At 42.7% G+C, this 21,110-nt stretch overlaps 1 protein-coding gene across 12 annotated transcripts in view; it reads left to right on the top strand.

Moving 5' to 3' along the window:
- Positions 1 to 21,110, top strand: part of Cald1 (caldesmon 1) — a 175,288-nt gene that overhangs the window by 127,693 nt on the left and 26,485 nt on the right. For 4 of the 12 annotated variants that reach the window (XM_076913562.1, XM_076913561.1, XM_076913563.1 and 1 more), the window contains 3 exons: positions 11,187 to 11,333; positions 14,142 to 14,541; positions 19,450 to 19,479. In XM_076913562.1, the coding sequence (XP_076769677.1) occupies positions 11,187 to 11,333; positions 14,142 to 14,541; positions 19,450 to 19,479 (577 nt within the window). The other 8 variants (XM_034519522.1, XM_034519521.2, XM_076913567.1 and 5 more) reach the window with 4 other exon arrangements.

Below are 21,110 nucleotides of genomic sequence, written 5' to 3'. Positions count from 1 at the left end.
CAAATCTGTGTGCTCTGTAGCTTCTGCCCCTTAACTCACTTCTGAAACTGAAGGCTCAGATGGACCATAGACAAGATGAGAATGTTTAGTTTCTGAGAAAATAACTTACAGAAAAGATGTGTGGGCTGGATTTGACCAGCAGGCCATAGTTTGTCCATCCCTGGTTCCATGATGGAAGGTGTTTGGTTAACTGGCAGAACACCTTGAGAAAGTCCCCAAGGTAGGAAGACACCCTGGGTGGGAATTGAAAACCTGGCTCAGTGCTCTGCAGTAGCAGCACTGCCAGGCTCAGGTCCTAGGTTACCTAGGTTACCATGCACAAAGTGGTGCTTAAATTAAAATAACGTCCCCAACTCCATCCAATTGTATCATCTGTGCCCCAAGCTTTTCACATTTTAACACAGTTTAGTTTAGTGAGGAGACCGACTAGGTTAAATGAACATCTGCTATGCTGGTAAGAAAGATGGGGATAAGGCAGGGGGCAGGGGGTGGGGGGTGGGGGGCGGCAGTGAGAAAGAAAACAGCAATTCCATTCACAACTGCTCTTGAGAAGTCTGCCACAAACTACTGTTCTGAATGGCCCGAGGATTTGCCGAGCTGAAGGCCCTTCTTGTTGCTAAGATTTATGGAGCCCTTGATATTGGGTAGCTGGCCCTATTTCTTTTATTTCTTTTATTTCCCGGGGATAAGCTGTAGAATGAGTTGAAACACCTGGAGTGGAGGCAGAACTAGGAAATCCTCCTCCATGTATGCCGCCCTACATTTAGGCCGCATTTCCATGGGGCTGGACCCGGGAAGGATACTCTCTCAAGATCTGTAGACTTGCTGGTCTGCCCTTCCTCTTATTGGAGCCATGCTTGGGTCTGAACCATACCTAACCCGAGCTTCCCTGATGCCCTTCCTGCCTTGTGAGCCCTGGCCAGACTGAGTTGTTTGCTTTTCCATGTCCATATTTCCTGACTTTACAACTTTCCATTTGCGCTCTCTGAATGAAGAAAGGGCCTCTTCCCTCCTTGCACACCCCAAATCCTAGACCCAGCCCAAATGTCACTTTCTCCGTGAAGTCTTTGATCCTATGGTCAAAACGGTATCATCCATCCTTTAAGCTTTTGCATAAGTCTCCTTTAATATTTACCACATTTGAACTTCCATTACATCCTTGCACATTTCTTGGATCCCCTGATGAATCATAACTCCATTTTAAGCCATGTTCTCCCTTGGCTTCCTCCTCCGGTGGCTTGAGCAGAGCAACTCCTCCATCAGTGTCTTAAAGATGCCTTTATTCCAGCTGTCTGGTGTCAGACCATAGGCAGTCGCAGCCAACATCCCACACCACAGTCCAAAACTCCACCTTGGTATCTGCCACATCCCCTGCCTCCAACTCTAGGTGTCTACATGGCCTCATCCTGCCCAGGGTTCATCGCTTGGCTCTCTCCACTAAACTGAACTGCCCTCCCTCAGTCAGGGTCCAGATGGCCAGTGGTTTGGCTAGACAGAAGAATGTACACAGGATTAGAAACCCATATGTGGATGCTGCTGTTGCAAATGGCCATTTGTAATTAAACTATGTGACAGTTTAGAAGTCTGTTGTCTCCATTACTGCAGCAGTGGTTGCTTTCGTGTCTCGTTAGAAAACAGCCTAAGCCTTTCTAGTTATGCATCTCTTGGAATACAGATGCACTAGTCCAGGCATGGACTCGTCAAGATATTTTAAGTGCTACTCAAGAATATCTGTAAGGCCAGTGTCATTCTCTCAGAAGCCAGGTAGTTCCCTGACCCTTCAGCTGTCAACGCTGTTAATTTACTCAGTACACACAAGCATAGATACTTTACCTCATCTGTTAAAACGAGGATACTTTTGGGCATCTTCAAGCATGGAAACAGGTGTTCTTTGGTTTGGCTTTTTAACCACATCATAAACAAGTGTCAGCTCATCCCCCCTCTGTCTTGAGTATGCCCTGTCTTCGGTAAAGTTTCCTTTGACTGGATCCTAACCCACCAAGAGCAGAGAAGTATTATTGACTTCCTTTCCCAACAGCAGGGAGGCTGGACCCAGAGGTGGCTGCCAAGTCCCCTGCAACGATATGTGTCCTTTCCGGTGGGCCAAGTGTCCAGGATGTGGCCCTTCATTTTCCATTTCCTGTCTCAAGGTTTACCTTCACTTGTAAATAAACTTCTGAGATGCTAGCATACAGAGGGGAGAGGCAAGCCAGTGGATTCTAGATGAGTTTATGTGCTAGTTCTGGAGACCGGGAGTAGGAATCAGCTCAATATGCTTTCATGTTTAAATGACAATCATGTCTCTTACTGTCGATCCTAGAAACAGGGGCCCTGGTCTCCTGTACAGTATGTTAGAATTTTCTGGTTCCTGCGAGGTGCTGAGGGACATGGGAATAAAGGTGGAAGGTTGTGCCATCTGAACAGAAAGGCCAACTGGGAAGGAGGAAATGAATAGTAAATCTTTTTCCAATTAAAACTAAGAGTGGAAGCAGAAAAGCTCTGGAGGGCACTTTTCAGGGAGGGAAAGATCATAAAAGATCTGTTATGAAAATCCATTATCCATAAATTCCCCCACATTAAGCACCGCCTGTCTGTCTGGGAAGGATGCTGACACAGGCTCTGTAAGGACAAGCAGCCTCCGCCTGCTGTGCACCATTTCCTCCACGTCTGCAGTACCACTTTCCTCTGCAGAGATTCCCTTTAATTACTCACAGGCTTTGAATCTCCATGTAAGGACATTTTGTCTTCAGTTTTTCCTCCAATTCCGTTGTTTCTTTGGTCAAATGTTTACCCATGTGATAACGGTAACATAATTGAAAGCAAAACCATATGAAATTATGGGCCCATGTATTGCATCTCGCAAATTCTTCAAGTTTGGGATCACTCGGAGTGTTTAGATCTCTAAAACTCCTCTAAGATGAGTTCATGTCTTTTACACAAGAAGATGGAAATGAATGCTTGAAAAGAATGTGATTTTGGATACACCTGTGGTCAGATGCGGCTGCCGCCACATCAGCTCAGGCTGTGGCCACATCAGCTCATGGGACTGTGGGAATCTCCCAGCACCCTTGTTTTAGCAGGTGCTAGTTGGCTATATAGCATGTCTAGTCTTTTCTGCAAGAGAGGGAGATGATGATGTAGTGTTACTGCTGGTCGAAAGCACCTGGGCTTTAGTTATTTTCTCATATCTGACTTTAAAACCTTGTCTATTACTGCCCATGCACCATATACATTAAAGGAAGATGCCCTTTGATAGTTATGGTGGCCAGAGATCATCTCTAGTCCGATTTTACCCCTCTCCCAAGTTTTTGAGTTTTAAAATCAAAGGACATTATGAGTCATGTTTTCATATTTCATATGTTCACAGTTATGAGATCTGTATTCACTATTCACGATGCTTATTAGAGAATCCTAGGTTGTGATATAAGATAAGTTAATGCTTATGAGAACACAGGTAGGTGGTTTATCTGTGTTGGCTACATTCATTTTGATTGAAGTTCAAGTGGACAGTGAGTTTGGCTAATTTCCTTTTGATTAACTTCTTATCCGCTTACTTGTTTCTCTTTCTCCTTCTAATTCACTTCACCTGAAGTCTAGCTCAGGTACCAACTAAATAGTTTTATGTATCTTTTCCAACACCCACCCTCTCTTCCTAGAAATACCTTTCTTTCCTTTCTTTAGAGACTTTAATAATCATGTGTATGCATGTGCATGCATCCATTTATGTTGGTGTGTGTGTGTGTGTGTGTGTGTGTGTGTGTGTGTGAGAGAGAGAGAGAGAGAGAGAGAGAGAGAGAGAGAGAGAGAGAGAGAGAGCGCATTTGTGTGATGCCTACAGAAACCAGGGGTAATGACTCTCCAGTGTTCCAGGGAATTGCAAGCCACCTGAACTGGGTGCTAGGAACAGAATTTAGGTCCTCTACAAGGGCGGTACATGCTCTTTACCACTGAGCCATCTCTCCAGCCCTCGTGCCGACTTTTGTAAACTCTATTAATTAGAAAGTGAAGGTTCATGCTTGAACAAGTTTATTGTTTGGATATGGAGGGGGAGATGTATGGGGAGATGGAACAAATTCAATAGTGTCTGGGAGAAAATGAATACATTTCAGTTTATCTCAGGAAATTGTTATGGAATAACCCCTTCCAAATCTGAATTTAATGATATGCATTCTTTCTTTTCAAAAGAAATGTGAGAGAAATAACAGCTTCATAAGAATATAAGGCCAGATTTCATTCATTTTTATTTTCCACTGAATATCATAAGCTGTTTGTGAATTTAAAAAAATGAAAGAAAGTGACACCAGTCCGATAAGATCATATTCACTTAACTCATGGCAGCACAAATCTCAAGGAAGGTTTGGAGGGCATTCTCGGGTCACAGCCATCTTTATAAAGGTTTGGGAAGCATGCTCAGGCCACAGGGACTCCTATAAAGACTAAGGCATAATGCGTGAAGATCACCAATCAAAGATTGCATGTTATTATTATATGAAGTTTTTAACAAGAACAACTTTTCAAACGTAGTATTTGGGAATTCTCACTATGGGTCTAAAACTACAAAACAAAAGCAAGACGGGAATAGAAACACTGGTTGGAAGCTGTTTAAAAGACAAGGGAGTGGTATTGAAAAGAAGTTCACAAGCCTCTAGTTAGCTGGAGCTGATAGGTGTATGCTCACCAGACTGTCTGTTTGATCATTACTGTTTAAAGTTTAGTTATGCTAGGGCTGGAGAGATGGCTCAGTGGTTAAGAGCACTGGCTGCTCTTCCAGAGATCCTGAGTTCAATTCCCAGCAACCGCATGGTGACTCACAACCATCTGTAATGGGATCTGATGCCTTCTTCTGGTCTATCTGATGACAGCTACAGTGTACTCATATAAATAAACCTTTAAAAAGAAGAAGGAGAAGGAGGAGGAGGAGGAGGAAGAGGAGAAGGAGAAGAAGAAGAAGAAGAAGAAGAAAGCAGTTTTTAAAAGAAAGTTTAGTTACACCGTACTCACTGGCAGGCACAGCATAATTTATGATAAAGGTTTTTTAATATAAAAATTAATTTCAATTTAATTTAGGATATTTCATTTTAAAATTTCTTGTAATACTATGCAATGATTCATAAATAAATTGTTGAGAATCTGCTTGTCCTGGGAAAGGACTATTTTAGAATACTCTCAGATCTAGTGTCCTAGATTTCTTTTAACCAGACCCAATCTGTTGATCAGTTCACACAGGATGCTGATGTACTGATGCTAAGAACCAGCCTTCTATGGTGTATGTAGATGTAAGAGGTCTTATTTTTTTATGTCCCACTGTCTGTTGGTCTGTAGCTCATATCCCCATCATGGTCTATGGTTACAGAAATTTGTGTGACACCATCATTATATAAAGTAAATAAATGATGGGCAGGTATTGACAACTTATGAGGACATGTGTTGAGAACATGAACACAAAAATTTGCAAATATTATGGGAACCCAAATATTTGGTTGGTATACAAACTTTAGTGACTCAAATATGTTCAAGGGATGTGGGATAAAAGGGGGAGACAGGTAAATTGAGATGCACTTCTCTTCTGAGTAATTGTCTTCAAAGTGACCTATTTTCTTGTGTGCCTTGACACCAGTAAATATGGCTCAATAATATGATATGATATGTCAGTGAACCCTATAATGAATATACACATTATTTTTTCAGCTCCCCCCAAATTCTTTTCAATTTCAAAGAAAGAGTCTTTCTTTCAGTCTCTCCTTTTATTAATTACACACACATTGATTTGTACATAGTCTGACTGAAAATATTTTTATTTTCATGGGTTTTATTTTCCTACATCGTAGCTTTTAATTCCCTTCCTCTCAAGGATTCCAAGGAAAAACTTCAGGATTAGACTTAAAGTACATTCAATGAAACTACAGAATTTTGCCAACACCTCATATAAACAAAATTATATTTAAGAGCTTGGAATGTTTCGGTAAACTCCCAAGTTCCAAAGGTGCAGTGGGTCTCCCGAACACAGAGGGCTCTTTTCAATGGCTCAGGGTTTTTACTCTTGATCACAGCGTGGCCTCAGACTCACTGAGGGCAAGTGAGCAGCACACAGTGCTGACTGGATGTGCGCTGAGAATCTGCTTGCATTTCATGTCATGCAAGAAAACTCCTGGAGTTTGGGTACAAAAACCAGTACTGGATGCATGAATGAGTCATAACTGGTGTGTGAGTGTCTCTAGTGTTGAACAAGCCATGAGCAGTTGTCAATGGAAGAGGGGAACACAGAAGCAAGAAGACAAAGACTGTGCTTCTGAAGCACCTCTGCGGTTCCTTTCTCTCATCTGGTGCACATTCAGCTCTGGACAGACTGATAGAAACTGAATCCTCAGTGATTTGTTTGTTATGTTTGAATGCTTTTATTTATATAAACTTCTCCATCTCAAAGGACCAGAGTTTAACTTGGTCCTATATGGAGGCAACAGAGGTCTGGTGTCACAAGACTTAAGTTAGTTTTCTTGGAACAACCAGGACACATTAGGAAAGAGTTGTGTTGGTATGTAGATTTGAATTTTCTTATCAAGTCACACCAGGGCCTTTAAGCAATGGTTCTGAGAATGGAAAAAACACTAGCCCTTTATTTTCCCATGTCATGGATATCGTGTCATTGTTACAGTCTTTGGCGATTGCCTGCACTCCTTTGTAAATATTGTATGTGAGTACATGGTACTCTTTGTCCTAATATTTGCTGAGTCATTTTGCTCTTAGCCACACTGACCTTTCACTGGAAAGGTGAACCACATTTCCAGATGTTTGTGACAAGAGATGAGCAAAGGCAGTTGCCAAGAAACAAAGCATAACACTCCATCATAAACCCTCCTAGGGCCAGCACAGCTCAGGAGCTCATGGACCTGCAATTGTTTTATTTAATAAACAGTTGCTTAGTAGACTTGGAGATTACCTATTTTTTTAATATCACAATGAAATATATTTGATTAAAACTGTATGGGATGTAGCTGAGTCCTCCTCAGTTGGTTCAGAGGACCACAGAATCCCATATGGCTCCTGAAGAGTCTGGAAAAGGTGGGGTTTTTTTGTTTGTTTGTTTGGTTGGTTTTTTTTGTGGATTGGTTAATACTGGAATCTGTTGAAATTTCATGGGAGTTGAAATGGGTTGTTACGCATCTCTAACCATCTAGTTAGTTAAGAATTTTGTTTGTCAGCAGCATTTCAAACAAGGTTAAGGCCTGTGTGTGGGAAATCAGAGATTCTAACATTGTCTTTAACGTAGACCACAACTACTGCTATAGCAGATACAGTAAGGGTCCTGCAACCGTGTCTGTCCTTTTGGACACATTCTGTGTGATGGTGAAGTGGGCATGCCCACATATCACTGGAGTTGTGTTACTTTTGTGAAGGCCAGTTTATCAATGGCCTCCAAAGAAAACATCCTCAACTTTGTAAACAGAACTTCAAACTTCTGAGAAGTTTTGAAGTCCTTGCACCACTGCTTATAGGAACATAACGTTGAGAAAACATGTTTAATATCCAGCAGGAGAAATATTAGATTATAACATATCTGCAAAAATACCATCTGGTGTATGTAGATATAAAAATACTGTTTCCATTGACGTAGTTTGTTGTTAATTAAACTTATTCATAGCTAAAATGTAGCTACAAATAAGTTTAATTAAAAAACTGTGAATACATATAACATGACCCCACTTTATTAAAAATTAAAACATACATCAAACTTGCATCATGCCAGAGTTAGTTGGAATGAATCTAAGCAGCTAATTTACATTTGTCTTTATACATTAGGAAATTGTCTAGTCTTAAAACATAACAAGAGCCCATTACTTTCAGGCTCAGAACAGCAAACCACTAATATTTTTTTTCAGTAAGAAAAAATAAACTATAGCAGGGCATAGTGGCGCACACTTTTAATCCCAGCACTTTGGAGGCAAAGGTAAGTGGATCTCTTAGTTTGAGGACAGCCTGGTCTACAGAGTGAGTTCCAGGACAGACAGAGCTACATAGTTAGACCCTGTCTCAAAAAACAAACAAAAAGAAACAAGAAAGAAAAGAAAAATAAATCCATGGTGGATGGACAAAGGATCCACTGCTTTTTTAGAAGCCACCAATTACTTGCCTCTCTGAGGGCCAATATAGGAGTCTCCCAGTTGAAGAGTTTGTCATCCACATGGTTTTACTTATAAAGCCAACTGATATGTTCTCTTTTGGTTTCCTCTGTGTGTGTGTGTGTGTGTGTGTGTGTGTGTGTGTGTGTGTGTGTGTGTGTATGTATGTGTGTGTTATGTGTGGTACAAGTCTGAGTGTGTTCATGTGAGTATGTATGTATATGGTGTATGTTTGCATGGTTCTGTGTGTTCATGTGTATACAGGAAGTACACATGTACAAGGAGACCAAGGTTTTGATAATCAGCATTTTCTCACTCTCCACCTAGGAAACTGAAGCAGGGTCTCTCAGTTGAACTGGGAGCTCACTGATCCAGCTAGTCTAGTAAGCTTGCTCTGAGTGTCCCCCTGTCTCTACGTCCTGTACAGTGGGGTTAAAGGCCCACCACATCCATGAAGCATTTCCATGGTGCTGAGGACTGTAGCACCGGTGTTTACATTTGTTTGGCAAATGATTTACCAAACGTACCCCTGACTTACTGCACCTGATACGCTCTTCAGCCAGAATCTAGGCCATTAGAATTGGAAATAGTGTGACACCACGACGGTGCCTTTGTTGTTGTTTTAACTTGATAAACAACTTTAATTCCTCATTTTATTAGTAACAGTAAAAGACCATTCCCAAGCAACCTCTAGGAACTGTATCCTAGAAGAGGGCTTACAAGCAGCTAGTGGGTTGCCCTTAGATTTTAAGTTACAGGAAGCAAGAAGAATGAGAAGAGACATTAGAGATGGTGGCATTTGCTCAGGGTTTCCTTGCATTTCCAGTGAGAAATCAGAGAGGAAGGAAGGCTCGCTATGACCCGGCCATAGTAGCAAAACTAGTTTATCTCCCAGCTAAAGACAGTCAGCAAGCCATGAAGTTCGCAGAGTAGGCGGGAGGAGGAAGATGGTGACATCTCAAATATACTGGGAAACACTGGTTTAAATCTGATTGCTTTACAAGAGGGAGAGTTTTGCTTTTAGCATGGGGTACCTCACATGTACCTTCCATGTCTCCTGCTTGTCTTAAAAGAAGAAGGCTGCAAAACAGACTGCTGTCATATCTGATCTGGAAATAGAGAGACCAAATAAAGAATTCCTGTTTGATTAGTTTGTGAAGCAGTTTTTAAGGACTCGTTCTCTCTGCTGTGGTTAGTGCGGTCTTCTGAGAAATAAGCCAAAGAAATATTAGGCCAAGAATTTGAAGGTTGAAGCCAAACCACTGGGAAAGGCTCTCTCCTGCCAATGACACCATAATTGAATTAGAAAGGGACATTTGTATAGTGTCATGTTGTCACCTCACACTCAACACGTCTAGAATTGAACTCATCTTTCCTTACGAGGCTGTTCCTTAGCTGAACTTGTCTAACAAAGAACAAGATGATGACGCCCATTGCTGTGCTCTGGTGTAACACAGTGTAACATTTCTATGTGACTGCCACACACTTAGGGCCAAAGGAACCTATGACAGGTTGATCAAAGACCAAATAGTCCTTCTGAGAACCAAGTTTTCTGATTATTAATCTAGGCATACGTTAATTGTACCATGCTACTCTTCCCTCCATATTTGTGGAAAATTACCACTCAGTTTAATAGAATATACAATAGATAGAACACACATGCGCACATATAGTGACACTTTATATTGACATTTAACACACTAGCAGATTTTAGTAAGCATAAAGTCAGAATTTCTGAAGTCACAAAAAGCAAATGAGCCAACCTTTAGAATAGTATTATTGAATACTATAATTCAATGATATTCAATAGCATAACTCAATACTATAATTCAATAATATTATTGAAGAAAAAGATGACACAGATAAAGGTATTGGATCTAAGCCTATGCAAGCCTAGTTTGTAAATCTAACATGAACAAGCTACCATTACTCACATGTGTATGATGAGTAATGTATGCCTATGGTTCTGATATTTTGTTTTCTTTAATTTGAAAATTAATTGTTTTGTAGTTGCATATATTTTAAAGGGACATCTCTTGCTTTGGGTTGGAGAGATTGCTCAGTAGTTAAAACACCTACCATATAAGGAGGAGGACTGGGGTTCAAATCCTACATAAATGTAGGTGGGCATGGTGGCTCTCTTGTAATTCCAGTCTGAAGCAAGATACCTAGGTAGTCATCTAAGTGAATTTTAGGTTCAACTAAGAGATCCTGTTTCAACGAATCAGGTGAAAAGCCTTCAAGGAGGACTCCTAACATCAGCCTCAGCACCTCCCATAGGCATGTGCACACATTCACATGCAAATGCATATACACATGCAAGTGTACACACACACACACATACACAGCACAGCATATGAGTATTGGGCTACTAACACATGTTTTAGTGAGCAATATGGAACCTTTGAGTTAGCTGACACACTCTCACAGTGCACATACTTTGAAGCTACCTACCCATGGTCAATTTTACACACACACACATACACACACACACACACACACACACACACACAATCATAAAGTAATTGAAGGGGAAAACAAAATTTGACCAAAGAAGATAGCTAGTGTCCTCATTTTTAATGAACAGCTTTGGCTTATTAGCACCAGAGTCTTGGTTTAGTAGTGTGACTCGATTCTCTCTGGTCTTTGTGTCAGAGCTGGCTCTAGTTCAAATAATGTATTAAATTCTTTTAATACATATCTTGATTATTTGGATTCAACACTTGCTGTTTCCATGTATAAATCTTGCATGTGATAATCAGCTCAGTCCAGAAGTGCAAATATGCTAGCCCACCGTCTCCAAAAGCAGCCTGCTTTGGTGTAGATGTTCCGGTTTATTTGATTAATGTAAATTGTCCCCTGGGTCATTGGATGATGGTTTTCAAATACAAAAAAAAAAAAAAAAAAGTTTGAAAATGAGTTGGTGGGGTGTCCAAATTTGAGAAAGTGAACCATCCCTTTAGAAAGAACTCTGGTCCATCAGTAGTCATTCCAGGCTGTTTGGCCAGGACATTGATGATGACACTTGTCAGCTGGCATGCTCAGGTGCCTGTCTTTACATTGTTGCAGAATTGCCTACCAGAGAAATGATGATGATGAAGAGGAGGCCGCCAGGGAACGGCGCCGCCGAGCCCGGCAGGAAAGGCTTCGGCAGAAGCAAGAGGAAGAGTCCTTGGGACAGGTGGCAGACCAGGTGGAGGCCCATGTTCAGAACAGGTACTGTCCTCCACTCATGGCAGCATCTCTGGGTTGCATCTTCACCTGTCATGGTGAATGGAGTTTGCTAGCAGATCTTTCATCCTCAGACCAGTGCAACCACTAATGGTTGGTTTCGGTTTTGGGGAGATGGTTTGTTTCTGACTGGGTACCCTAAGCTGGAACTCACTATGTAGCCCAAGCTACACGTGGTTTTAGTTTGTTTCTTTTATTTACTGTATATTAAGAAGAGGCTGTTAATAGCTCCATTAACTTGGTCTATTTTTAAAGAAACAAAAGCTTCAAGGTAAGGGTCATGGCCTTCTCAGCTCATTTCCTAGGGTAAAATTTCTTGCAAATGCTGAAGCATTAGACAAGTTTTACAAAAAATGTAATGTTTACATAGATGACAGAAACCTTGGTCATTGGTAATTAGTCCCTAACTGGGGAGGAAGTGTAGCTAAGAGGAGTGGGGGAGGGACAGCTATGATCACTGAATTTCACTCACTAGTTTTGAATCCCAACTTGGCAAACTGTGTTCCTTCACTTTAAAAAGTACAACCAAGTCAACAGCATACACCAAAGTCTTGTTTCTACTTACATTTCATTTCTGCTTTAATTTTATGACTAGCTATCTTATGAGATTACCTAAGTTGAAAAATTCTTTTGCCAAGCATGATGGCACATGCTTATAATCCCAGCATTTAAGAGGTTAAAGCAGGAGGACCAGGAGTTTGTGGTTAACCTTGGCTTTTTGGTGAGGGCAAGGTTACCCTGGGCTACACAGACCCTGTATCAAAAAAACTAAAACAAAAAAAAAAAGTGGTTTTTAAGGAAAATATATTCAGGTCTGAGCACCTGGTTTCTTGCAGGCATATTAGTTACCTACAAGTATAAAAGTCTTCTTGGAGCTACTCAGCTTCAACTGGCACTTAACTGGTGACTGTTAACCATGAGAGCAGAGAAAGGCTCAGTGGAGTCTGTGGATTTCGTAACAGTATTCTTGTCTGGCTAGTGCTTTGGAATTTGCAGTACCTTTTTAAGACATTAGAACTGAGTTGGTCCAAGCGTCCTATGCATAGAGCTTTTCCATTGACCTCCCAGTTCTTCATAGTCCTATGACCATGTAATCTGTGTGTGGCTAATTCATGGCGACAGTGTCCTCCAGCAATGGCAGAGGCCAACAAGGCTTAAAATCTAGGCTTTCCTCTGTGATATTTGTTATTAACTATGAGATGTGTTTTTCCAAATCCAAGTGAACTTGAATATCAGAGGAGCCAAGTTTGGTATGAACCATGAAATTTGATGGAGTTTCTAAGCATTTTAGACATATGCTTCCAGCTCTAGTCACAGTTCTGGTATCACATGACTGGTAATTCCAGCCAGGAGGGGCCAACGCCCTTGGTCTGGGCAGTGTCCAGCACCCTGGAAGAGTGATTAAGATGATGGACATGCTACAGTTTGGATTTTCCTTTTTTTTTTTTCTTTCAAAAATAAGCATGGGGTTTAGCCAGTCTTTACCCATTGGAGAAAAGGAGAAAAGGCTCTTTGTTCTTGGAAACCTGTACAAAGGACTTAGATTGTCTAGATTAGTTATGGTAATGTTGTTGCTATGACAATTTTAATATTTTAACACAGTATATAAGTGCACTGTGAATATTTTTGTGTACTGGATAACGTGCTTTCTGTCTTATTTTTATTGCTTTACTATATTATTTTTTTGAGAGAGGGGGATCTCACTGTGTATTACTGGCTGCCTTGAATCTTGCTATGTAAACCAGGCTGGCCTCAAACTCACATAGATCCATCTGCCTCTGCCTTCTATGCTGGGATTAAAGGTATGTATCACCATGCCTGCCTCTCCACCTTTTATCAATGCAGGGTCTCTCACTGAATCTGGAGTGCACTGATTCAACCAGACTGACTCCTCAGTGAGCCTCAGGAGTCTTCCTGTTCTTCTATCCTCCATGGCTCTGTCAACCCCTAACCATCCAGAGCCTTCTGAACACCAACAGAGATAGCAAACATAGAGAATACACACCTGATCAATTGTGTTGCCCTGGACACATTGTTTATACTTACATTTCTTTGGTTACCTGGTCATGTCTAGGTATGAGGGAGGGCAGAGGGTAGGAAATGCCATCCTTGCCATCATTACCCTGTGAATTATAGAGGACACTTAGACGTCTCCAAAGTGAAGATTGTTGACATGAATGTAGACTCTCACACTCTCCACATCCCCTCCCCCACTCCAAGTACCTCAGGCCCCACCAATCCAGATCAGGAATGACTTGGTGGCACCAATATGGAACTATGACACTCACAGAATTCACTCATTATTCTGATTTGATCCTTGTCATAGTTGGGATCCACAGTGACACAGATCCCAAAATTAAGGTTTAATTGCAAATAGGCTGCTTGTAAGGAAGGTAACCTCAGATAACGACATTTGGGGTCTAGCTAAGTGAGACACAGGAGGGAAGGCAACAAGTAGAAGTCACTTTCCAGCATAAGAGACATAACTCCAGTAGGCACCATGGCTGTCAAATTATCCTTCAAAACAGAGAAAAGCCGAAGTATTGATGTGCTGCTGCTCCTCAGCTTTTGTTGGGTGACATTAATATTCAGAACTCCTACTGTGTGAGGAGACACAGTGGCCTGAGAAAGACCAAGAACAAAGACTTGGATAGGCTCGGTTGGAAGCATAGAGTGGTAACATCTAGGGACATGTGAGCTGGATACAGCTTGCACCTGTTCTGGCTTGTGGGTGGCTCTGTATGGTTGATTAACCAGCAAGCTGTCTTTGGTGTTGTTCCTTCTGTCATGCAGTGTCCCTGATGAAGAGTCTAAGCCAGCCACTGCAAACACTCAGGTAGAAGCTGATGAGGAGGCTGCCTTACTGGAGCGCCTGGCTAGGCGAGAAGAGAGACGTCAAAAACGCCTTCAGGAAGCCTTAGAGCGTCAGAAGGAGTTTGATCCGACCGTGACAGATGGCAGTCTCTCAATCCCAAGCAGAAGAATGCAAAATGACTTAGCCGACAATGAGACAGCAGAGGGGGAAGAAAAAAGAGAGAGTCGCTCAGGACGGTATGAGGTGGAAGAAACAGAAGTGGTCTTCAAGTCCTACCAGAAGAACAGCTATCAGGATGCTGAAGACAGAAAGAAAGAAGAAAAGGAGGAGGAGGAAGAGGAAGAGAAGCTGAAGGGAGGGAGCCTTGGCAAAAATCAGGTAGAGGAGATGGTAGAAGAGAAAACAACAGAAACCCAAGAGGAAGCTGTGGTTATGGTACTGGAAAACGGGCAAGTCAGCCCGGAAGAGTCCAAAGTAGAGGGGGATGGGGAACCAGACATGGAGGAGATAGCCCGTCGAAAACAGATGGGCGAGGAAGAGAGAGAGAGAGCTGAGGCAGAGAGACTGAGGTTGGAAGCAGAAGAACAAGAACGAGAAAGAATCAAAGCTGAGCACGACAGAAAGCTAGCGGAGGAACAGGCAAGAATGGAGGCGGAACAGAAAGCAGCTGCAGAGGAGCAGGCGAGGAGGGAGGCCGAGGAGCGGGAGGAGCGGGCGAGGAGGGAGGCCGAGGAGCGGGAGGAGCGGGCGAGGAGGGAGGAGGAGCAGAGGAGAGTAGCTGAGGAGCAAAAGAAGGCCAAGGCAGAGGAGGAGGAGAAGGCTAGGATAGAAGAGCAAAGACAAAAAAAGCAGCTGGAGGAGCAAAGGAGTGAGAAGCGAGAAGCCAAAGACAAGGGGGAGAAGGGAGCTGAGAAAGCGGACAGGAAAGGGGTGAATGGACGGGAGGCGCAAGACAACAGACCACAGACAGCTGTCCCAAAGAAGCAGGTACAGTAAGCACTGTGCACCTACTGTGTGATGCCTGTGACTCATGAGAAATGCAATGCACACCCAACCAGAGGCTGAGGCCTTGTGCACATCGCCTCACGTGCTTGATCAGTTGGCAAACTATTCATTTTTTTTTTTTTTACAGGCCATAGCAATACCCAAGCATGAAGCAATTGAACCACGGCTGAGTATGCAATTGACCAAATTAATGGGACAACAAGAGAGAAATCAATTGCTCTGTGCTTGGGTGCTGTGGTTATAAAAAAAAAAAAAAAAAAAAAAAAAAAAATGAATTAACCCAATCAGCTTGTTTGTACATCTGCATCTGAACTCCCTCCTTCTGTCATCTTCCCTGGGTGTGCATGAGGCAAGAGGCCTGTACCTCACTCTGGTGTTTGACAGCAGTTTTTATTTTTAACTTTAAAATTAGGGGAGTTGAAATAAAGAATTAAGTTTGGACATTTAGTCTTAGATTAAAAATATAAATCCTTTGAAGTCAACTGGAATCAAGGAGAGAAAGGAGAGTTGTTGGACGCTCCCCAACCCTAACCCCAACAAAAACAAAAACAAAACAAACAAAAAGCATCTTCAAGAGCCTGACTTGCCATCATGTAGACCCAGGTTTAATGTAGACTTGCAGAAAGCCATTGGTCTGGAGTAGTGCCAGTTAACAACTGATGGACAATTGAGAGTATGTAGTTTGCTCCTTTTTGCTATGTGGCTCAGGAACGATGGGGCTAGCAGTTGGGGAAGGAAGTGTAAAATACAAAAGTTTTGTGGTTTTTCCCCCCTATCTGCAAGGCTGCATTTAAAAAAAAAAAAAAAAAAAAAAAACTCTAAGAGTTGTAAAAGACAAGAGAAATGCTTGCACGCTCACCTCTCCAGAGTGAGCCCTCTGCCACTGCATTGCACTGAAGTTGTTCTCCACCCCTGCTTCTGTACCAGGGGCTTATGCACATGGCTGTAACTGAGAAAACCATGAGCAGGATGTCAATGCCTGGGACATCATGCCATGCTAAATTCCAGTGAGCACAGTGGGAGGCACAGGGGGAAAAATTGGCTGGAGTGGGACATGTCACCCCTGGTGACAAACCATCAGCACCAGGTATCACTGGCACCAAGCGGTCTGAGTATGTCACTAAGACGGCCACAGGGACATCACAGCCCATGCAGAGTGATCTGAGCACCCTCTCACTCTTGCAAGCTAGACAGGGCTTCTATTTGCGTGAGTGACCTTCACTGTTCTTGAAAAGGAAAAGGAAGAAGAAAGGGGAGTTAAAGGGCAAGCTCAAAGACGAACACCCCAAGACAACAAGCCCGCCTTCAAAAAGGAAGAGGTAACTGTCGTTAAGAACGATTATATCCTAAAGCCACATGGGAAGCAGCATGCCTGCATCTGATCTTGGAACTGCAACTCCTCGCCACGGTTTCCAGACTGTGGCTCATGAGTCATTGTTGAGATAGTATAGTGTCTCAGAACTAATTAATCAGGTTGGGGACATGGCCCAGTGAGTAAAGTGCTAGTCACTAAAGCAGTAAGACTTGAGTTTGGGACCCCAGCACCCACATAAAAGGCTGGGCATGGTGTAGGGGAGTGTCTGTAATCCCAGCTTTGGGAAGCAAAGACAGTAGGATGAGTAGGGGGTCCCAGGGACTCACTGGCAGCCAATCTAGCCAAACAGTGAGCTCTGGCTTCATTGAAAGACATTGTTTCAAAAGTTATGGGAGACAGCAATAGACAACATCCAAAATCAACCTGTAACCTTGCACACATGCACACTTATACACACATATTCATACACACTCATATACCACACACATGTGCAGACACATGCACATACACTCATACACATATGCACTTGATGGTTCAAAGAAAAGATAAAGACATGGAATTGGATGCATCTGATGGCATGTAGGCAGTAGTACAGCGTTCTCATACAAATTATCTTTTTTTAGTGCTTGTCATAGTCAAGAACTTGGACAGCCCTGCTCCTCAGTCTTGCCTCCGTCCTGCTCCTACAGTGTGACTTTGGTTTCTGTGAACCCTTCTCTGCTTGCATTTCAATCATGAAATATTTCCAGCTGGCTTTGATTAACACTTTAACTTTTTCATGAAAAAGCACACCGCCCCCTCCCCCAACCTAAATCTCAGTAGAAAATTCGGTGAGCCGAAGATGATACATGGTTCTCAAAAAGCAAAGTTTGGCCAAATCCTCCGCATTGCATTAATGAGGCACACACACAGGGGAGCTGGTGCCCGGATGCTTGTAGGTAAGTAAGTGAGGCTCCTGCACACAGGTGCCAGCGCACTCCAGCATATAATGCTGGGACGGAAAGCCTCACCTGGTTCTAACCATCCTGCCTATGATAGCCTCAGGTGACACTACACATTGCCATGTTATCCAGTAAGTTCAAGCAGTTGGATGTGGTAAAACAGAACCAGCAGACATAGAAATGCCTGAATTGTGTTTCCCAAGAGACTGGTGAAATGATCTGTAGCCACTGGGTACTGGTCCAAATGGAATCTTGCTCTGTTAGAGCATTCATTAAGAAAATCCAGAACTGTAAAGAAAACTCCATGTGTAGAAAATAGATGGCCATATTAAGTTACATGTGGGTGGTTCCCTTGGGTGGCTTTGTAAGATTCACATAAGAAGAAAGACCCTATAGACTTACTTGAAGACTTACGGTCCTCTCTGCTCTAGTAGAACTTGTGGTTTGACTGTGAGCCCTGGCTATCTGAAGGAGGGAGAAGGTGTAAATACTGATGACCCTGAAACTGAATTTAGCTCTACCAGGCAGCTAAGGAGACAGATAGCTGAACACCGTGGACTGAGTAAAGTTCCATCTATACAACAAAGCTGTCTCAGAGCTAAACTCAAATAGTGTCATACACGGGAAGAGAGCGTGAGATCCTTAACTCAGTGATGAAATGTGGAGCGGGGGCTGCAGTGAGCACCCTCTGCTGTTGTGAAAGTTTAGTTAGCCCGGATAATGATTTACTTGTAATGGCCAAAGCATCCCACGCCCATGTCTGAGTCACAAGAGGCTCATCCTCAGTCATCCCTCTGCCTCTTTTCAGATAAGGCAAAGTCCATGGTATCAGTCAAACACTCCAGGGAATAGCTGGTTTCAAGCCTGCCAGAATCCCTTTCCCAGTTTGCCCAACAGCACATTCCAGCCCTCATAACTTCCGGCTTCTTTTTTATACCAGGCTAGATAATCGTCTCCAATCAGGTTTTTCAAAAGATTGATTTTTAAGATTTTAACACTGTATATAGATAAATTGCTGACTGGATGAATCGAGTTCTCCCTTCTCAGCTAGCTGGACTGGTGTGTTATATAGGCAATTTTAGATCATTTAGCATGGTTCAGACATTTTACATAACCCCTTCCTATTCTTTTCTTCCTTTCTTTCCTTCCCTTTTTCTTCCTTCCCTTCCTTCCCTTTCTTTTTCTTTCTTTCCTTCCTTCCTTCCATCTTTTCTTTTTTTTCTCTTATTTTTTGTCACATAAAAGCAAACAGAAACCTTTCCTGGCAGTGTTAGGGAGCCACACAACATAAACAGGCTAGGCCAAACAAAAGTAAACACTCCTCTGCCCTTGCAGGGGAAGCATTTCCCAAAGTCCCTCCCGTGCTTTAAAACACAAATAAATAAACAAACCCCCTATGTTCCTCCACCGCAGCTGAACTCTGTGGCAGCCATGGGGTGCAGATGATCTCCAGCTCTGAGACAGAATTAAGTTTCTGTCTCTCCTCCTCCATTACAAGCTGCCTCTTTTCAGTTCTTCTGTTTGGTTTTTTTCTCTTGGAGAGAGAGAGGGAGAGAGAGAGAGAAAGAGAGAGAGAGAGAGAGAGAGAGAGAGAGAGAGAGAGAGAGAGAGAGAGAGAGAGGAGGAAGAGGCAGGAAGGAGGAAGGGAGGAAGGAAGGAAGGAAGGAAGGAAGGAAGGAAGGAAGGAAGGAAGGAAGCAAGCAAGCAAGCAAGCAAGCAAGCCACAGGGACTTTTGTGACTTTGAACCTAATATTCCTGTCACCCAGGCTCACATGTTCTAAACATACAGTAAGTCCTTAGCATGCAGATGCATTCAGGAATTTGGTTAAAGAATGATTCAATCACTTTAAGCTTGGAGCCTAAGCTCTCTGTGGAAGGTCTAAGTTGTCCATGAACCAAATTTCAGAAGCAAGGAGCCAGTAGGACATTCGTGGGGTAGAACAGGGACCCAGATGAGGATTTAGGGATCTGAAGCTTATAAAGGCCTGCAACTGACATCCAACTCTTGCAACTTTATTGTGCAGAGCAGCACGACACAGAGACTCCTGTCTCGGTTGAGTCCGTGTATTCCCTTGGGCTTTTGAGTTCTCTCCAGCTTAAGGTCATGCCTCTTAAATTCCCACATCCCCATATGCTCATGTTTTCTCTCACCAAGTATCCCAGCTATACGAAGTCTCATCCAAACAGCTAGGAATCTAGAGGCTGTCTTAGAAGTACAGCCACGTTATCTGTGAATGAAGAAGCCTGCTTGCTCTTTCAACACTCACGACCACCCAGTGACCCTTCCTTCAGCAGAGATCTTTTTCCGTGGTAACATTCCAACCTAAAAGATCTAGTTCCCAGGGACTCAGAAGGCTGTGGGCTTGCCATGAACTTGACATAGAATCTAATCCCTTGTATTCTTTAAACTAAAATCTAAAGATCCCATGGAGTCTTTTATTTATTTCTCAGGAGAAAATAACTTTCAGTCAAACTCAAGTCATCATTATTACATTAAGAATGTTTCTGAGAATGTTTTCCCCCTGAGAATACAAGGAGACCACCCAACAAAGCCCTTCCCAACAAGTAGAGTGGGGGGCTCTTCCTCTCATAGATATCCATGCTTTTACAAATCTATTTTAAGTATTATTTTTGCCAGTAAATCTGATAATACCTTTTTGGGAAATGAAAATATTCCTGACTTCAAAATAAAAGGAATGAGTTAAGAGAAATTTACCCATGCAGTTGCCACCATAAACCATAAGACTTGACTCAATCTATTTCATGGGTACCCTGGGAATATCTCCCCTCCCCTCACCTCTATATCTGTATTCCCAGATACATATTAACCAGGGTGTGAACTCTAGCCCATGATTTCTGGGGCTCTATCCAACAGTGACAGGCCAGAATGAAACTACACTGTCTCCTCCTGCCTTTTCAGTGACTACCAATATGTTCTAGAGGACAGCCACCAAGCCTCATGATCTCACTGCTCTACAGGGCCCGGGCTTCCTTCTCTTGCTCATAATCATTCAGGGGCCGAGAGGACAATAAGAGGGTGGGATATGAAATGTGATCATTTCGTCTGACTATATCTTGAGCTTCCCAGAGGAACTGGGTTGTTAACAGCCCTAGAGTCATTAGCCTCCTTGTTTGCAGACAAATCTGCCAGAGAGGGCATAGCAACAGCATTGCAGCTCCCCTCTTTAGGAAAAAATAACTTTCAGTCAAAGGCAAGTCATCATTATTACATTAGGAATGTTTCTAAGAAAGTTTTGCCCTGAGAATAGGAGTAAACTGCCCACAAGTCCCTTGGGGATCACTAAGGGACACACTCGTATACCCCACCTTGGAGGGAAATCAGAGTCTTAACTAACCGGAGCAGTGTTGGTGAGTCGTCCGTCCATGGTGGTTTAATACCATTTAGGGAAGATTATCAGGCAAAGGACTATAAAAGGTAGTGTGTAATCTGCCACTCTACCTTGTAAAACATGCCTTTTAGGAGTACGTTCAGAGCGGGGTCAGGAATCGCTGGAAAGCAGTGAGTGGTCAGGTAAAGGGAAACATGAGCACTACTCCGTACAACTGTCTCGGGACAGTGGAGGCCACTCTCCCCTGCTCATGTTTTAAGAACGGATGAGATAGTAATTTGAACTCTTTGCCCATCTCAAAAGCCACTTTGAAATAATGTGTCTCATCTACCAAT

The sequence above is a fragment of the Arvicanthis niloticus genome, chromosome 15 (genome assembly GCF_011762505.2).
Source record: "Arvicanthis niloticus isolate mArvNil1 chromosome 15, mArvNil1.pat.X, whole genome shotgun sequence".
NCBI classification, from domain to species: Eukaryota; Metazoa; Chordata; class Mammalia; order Rodentia; family Muridae; genus Arvicanthis; species Arvicanthis niloticus.
This window is presented reverse-complemented; position numbering and strand designations above follow the sequence as displayed.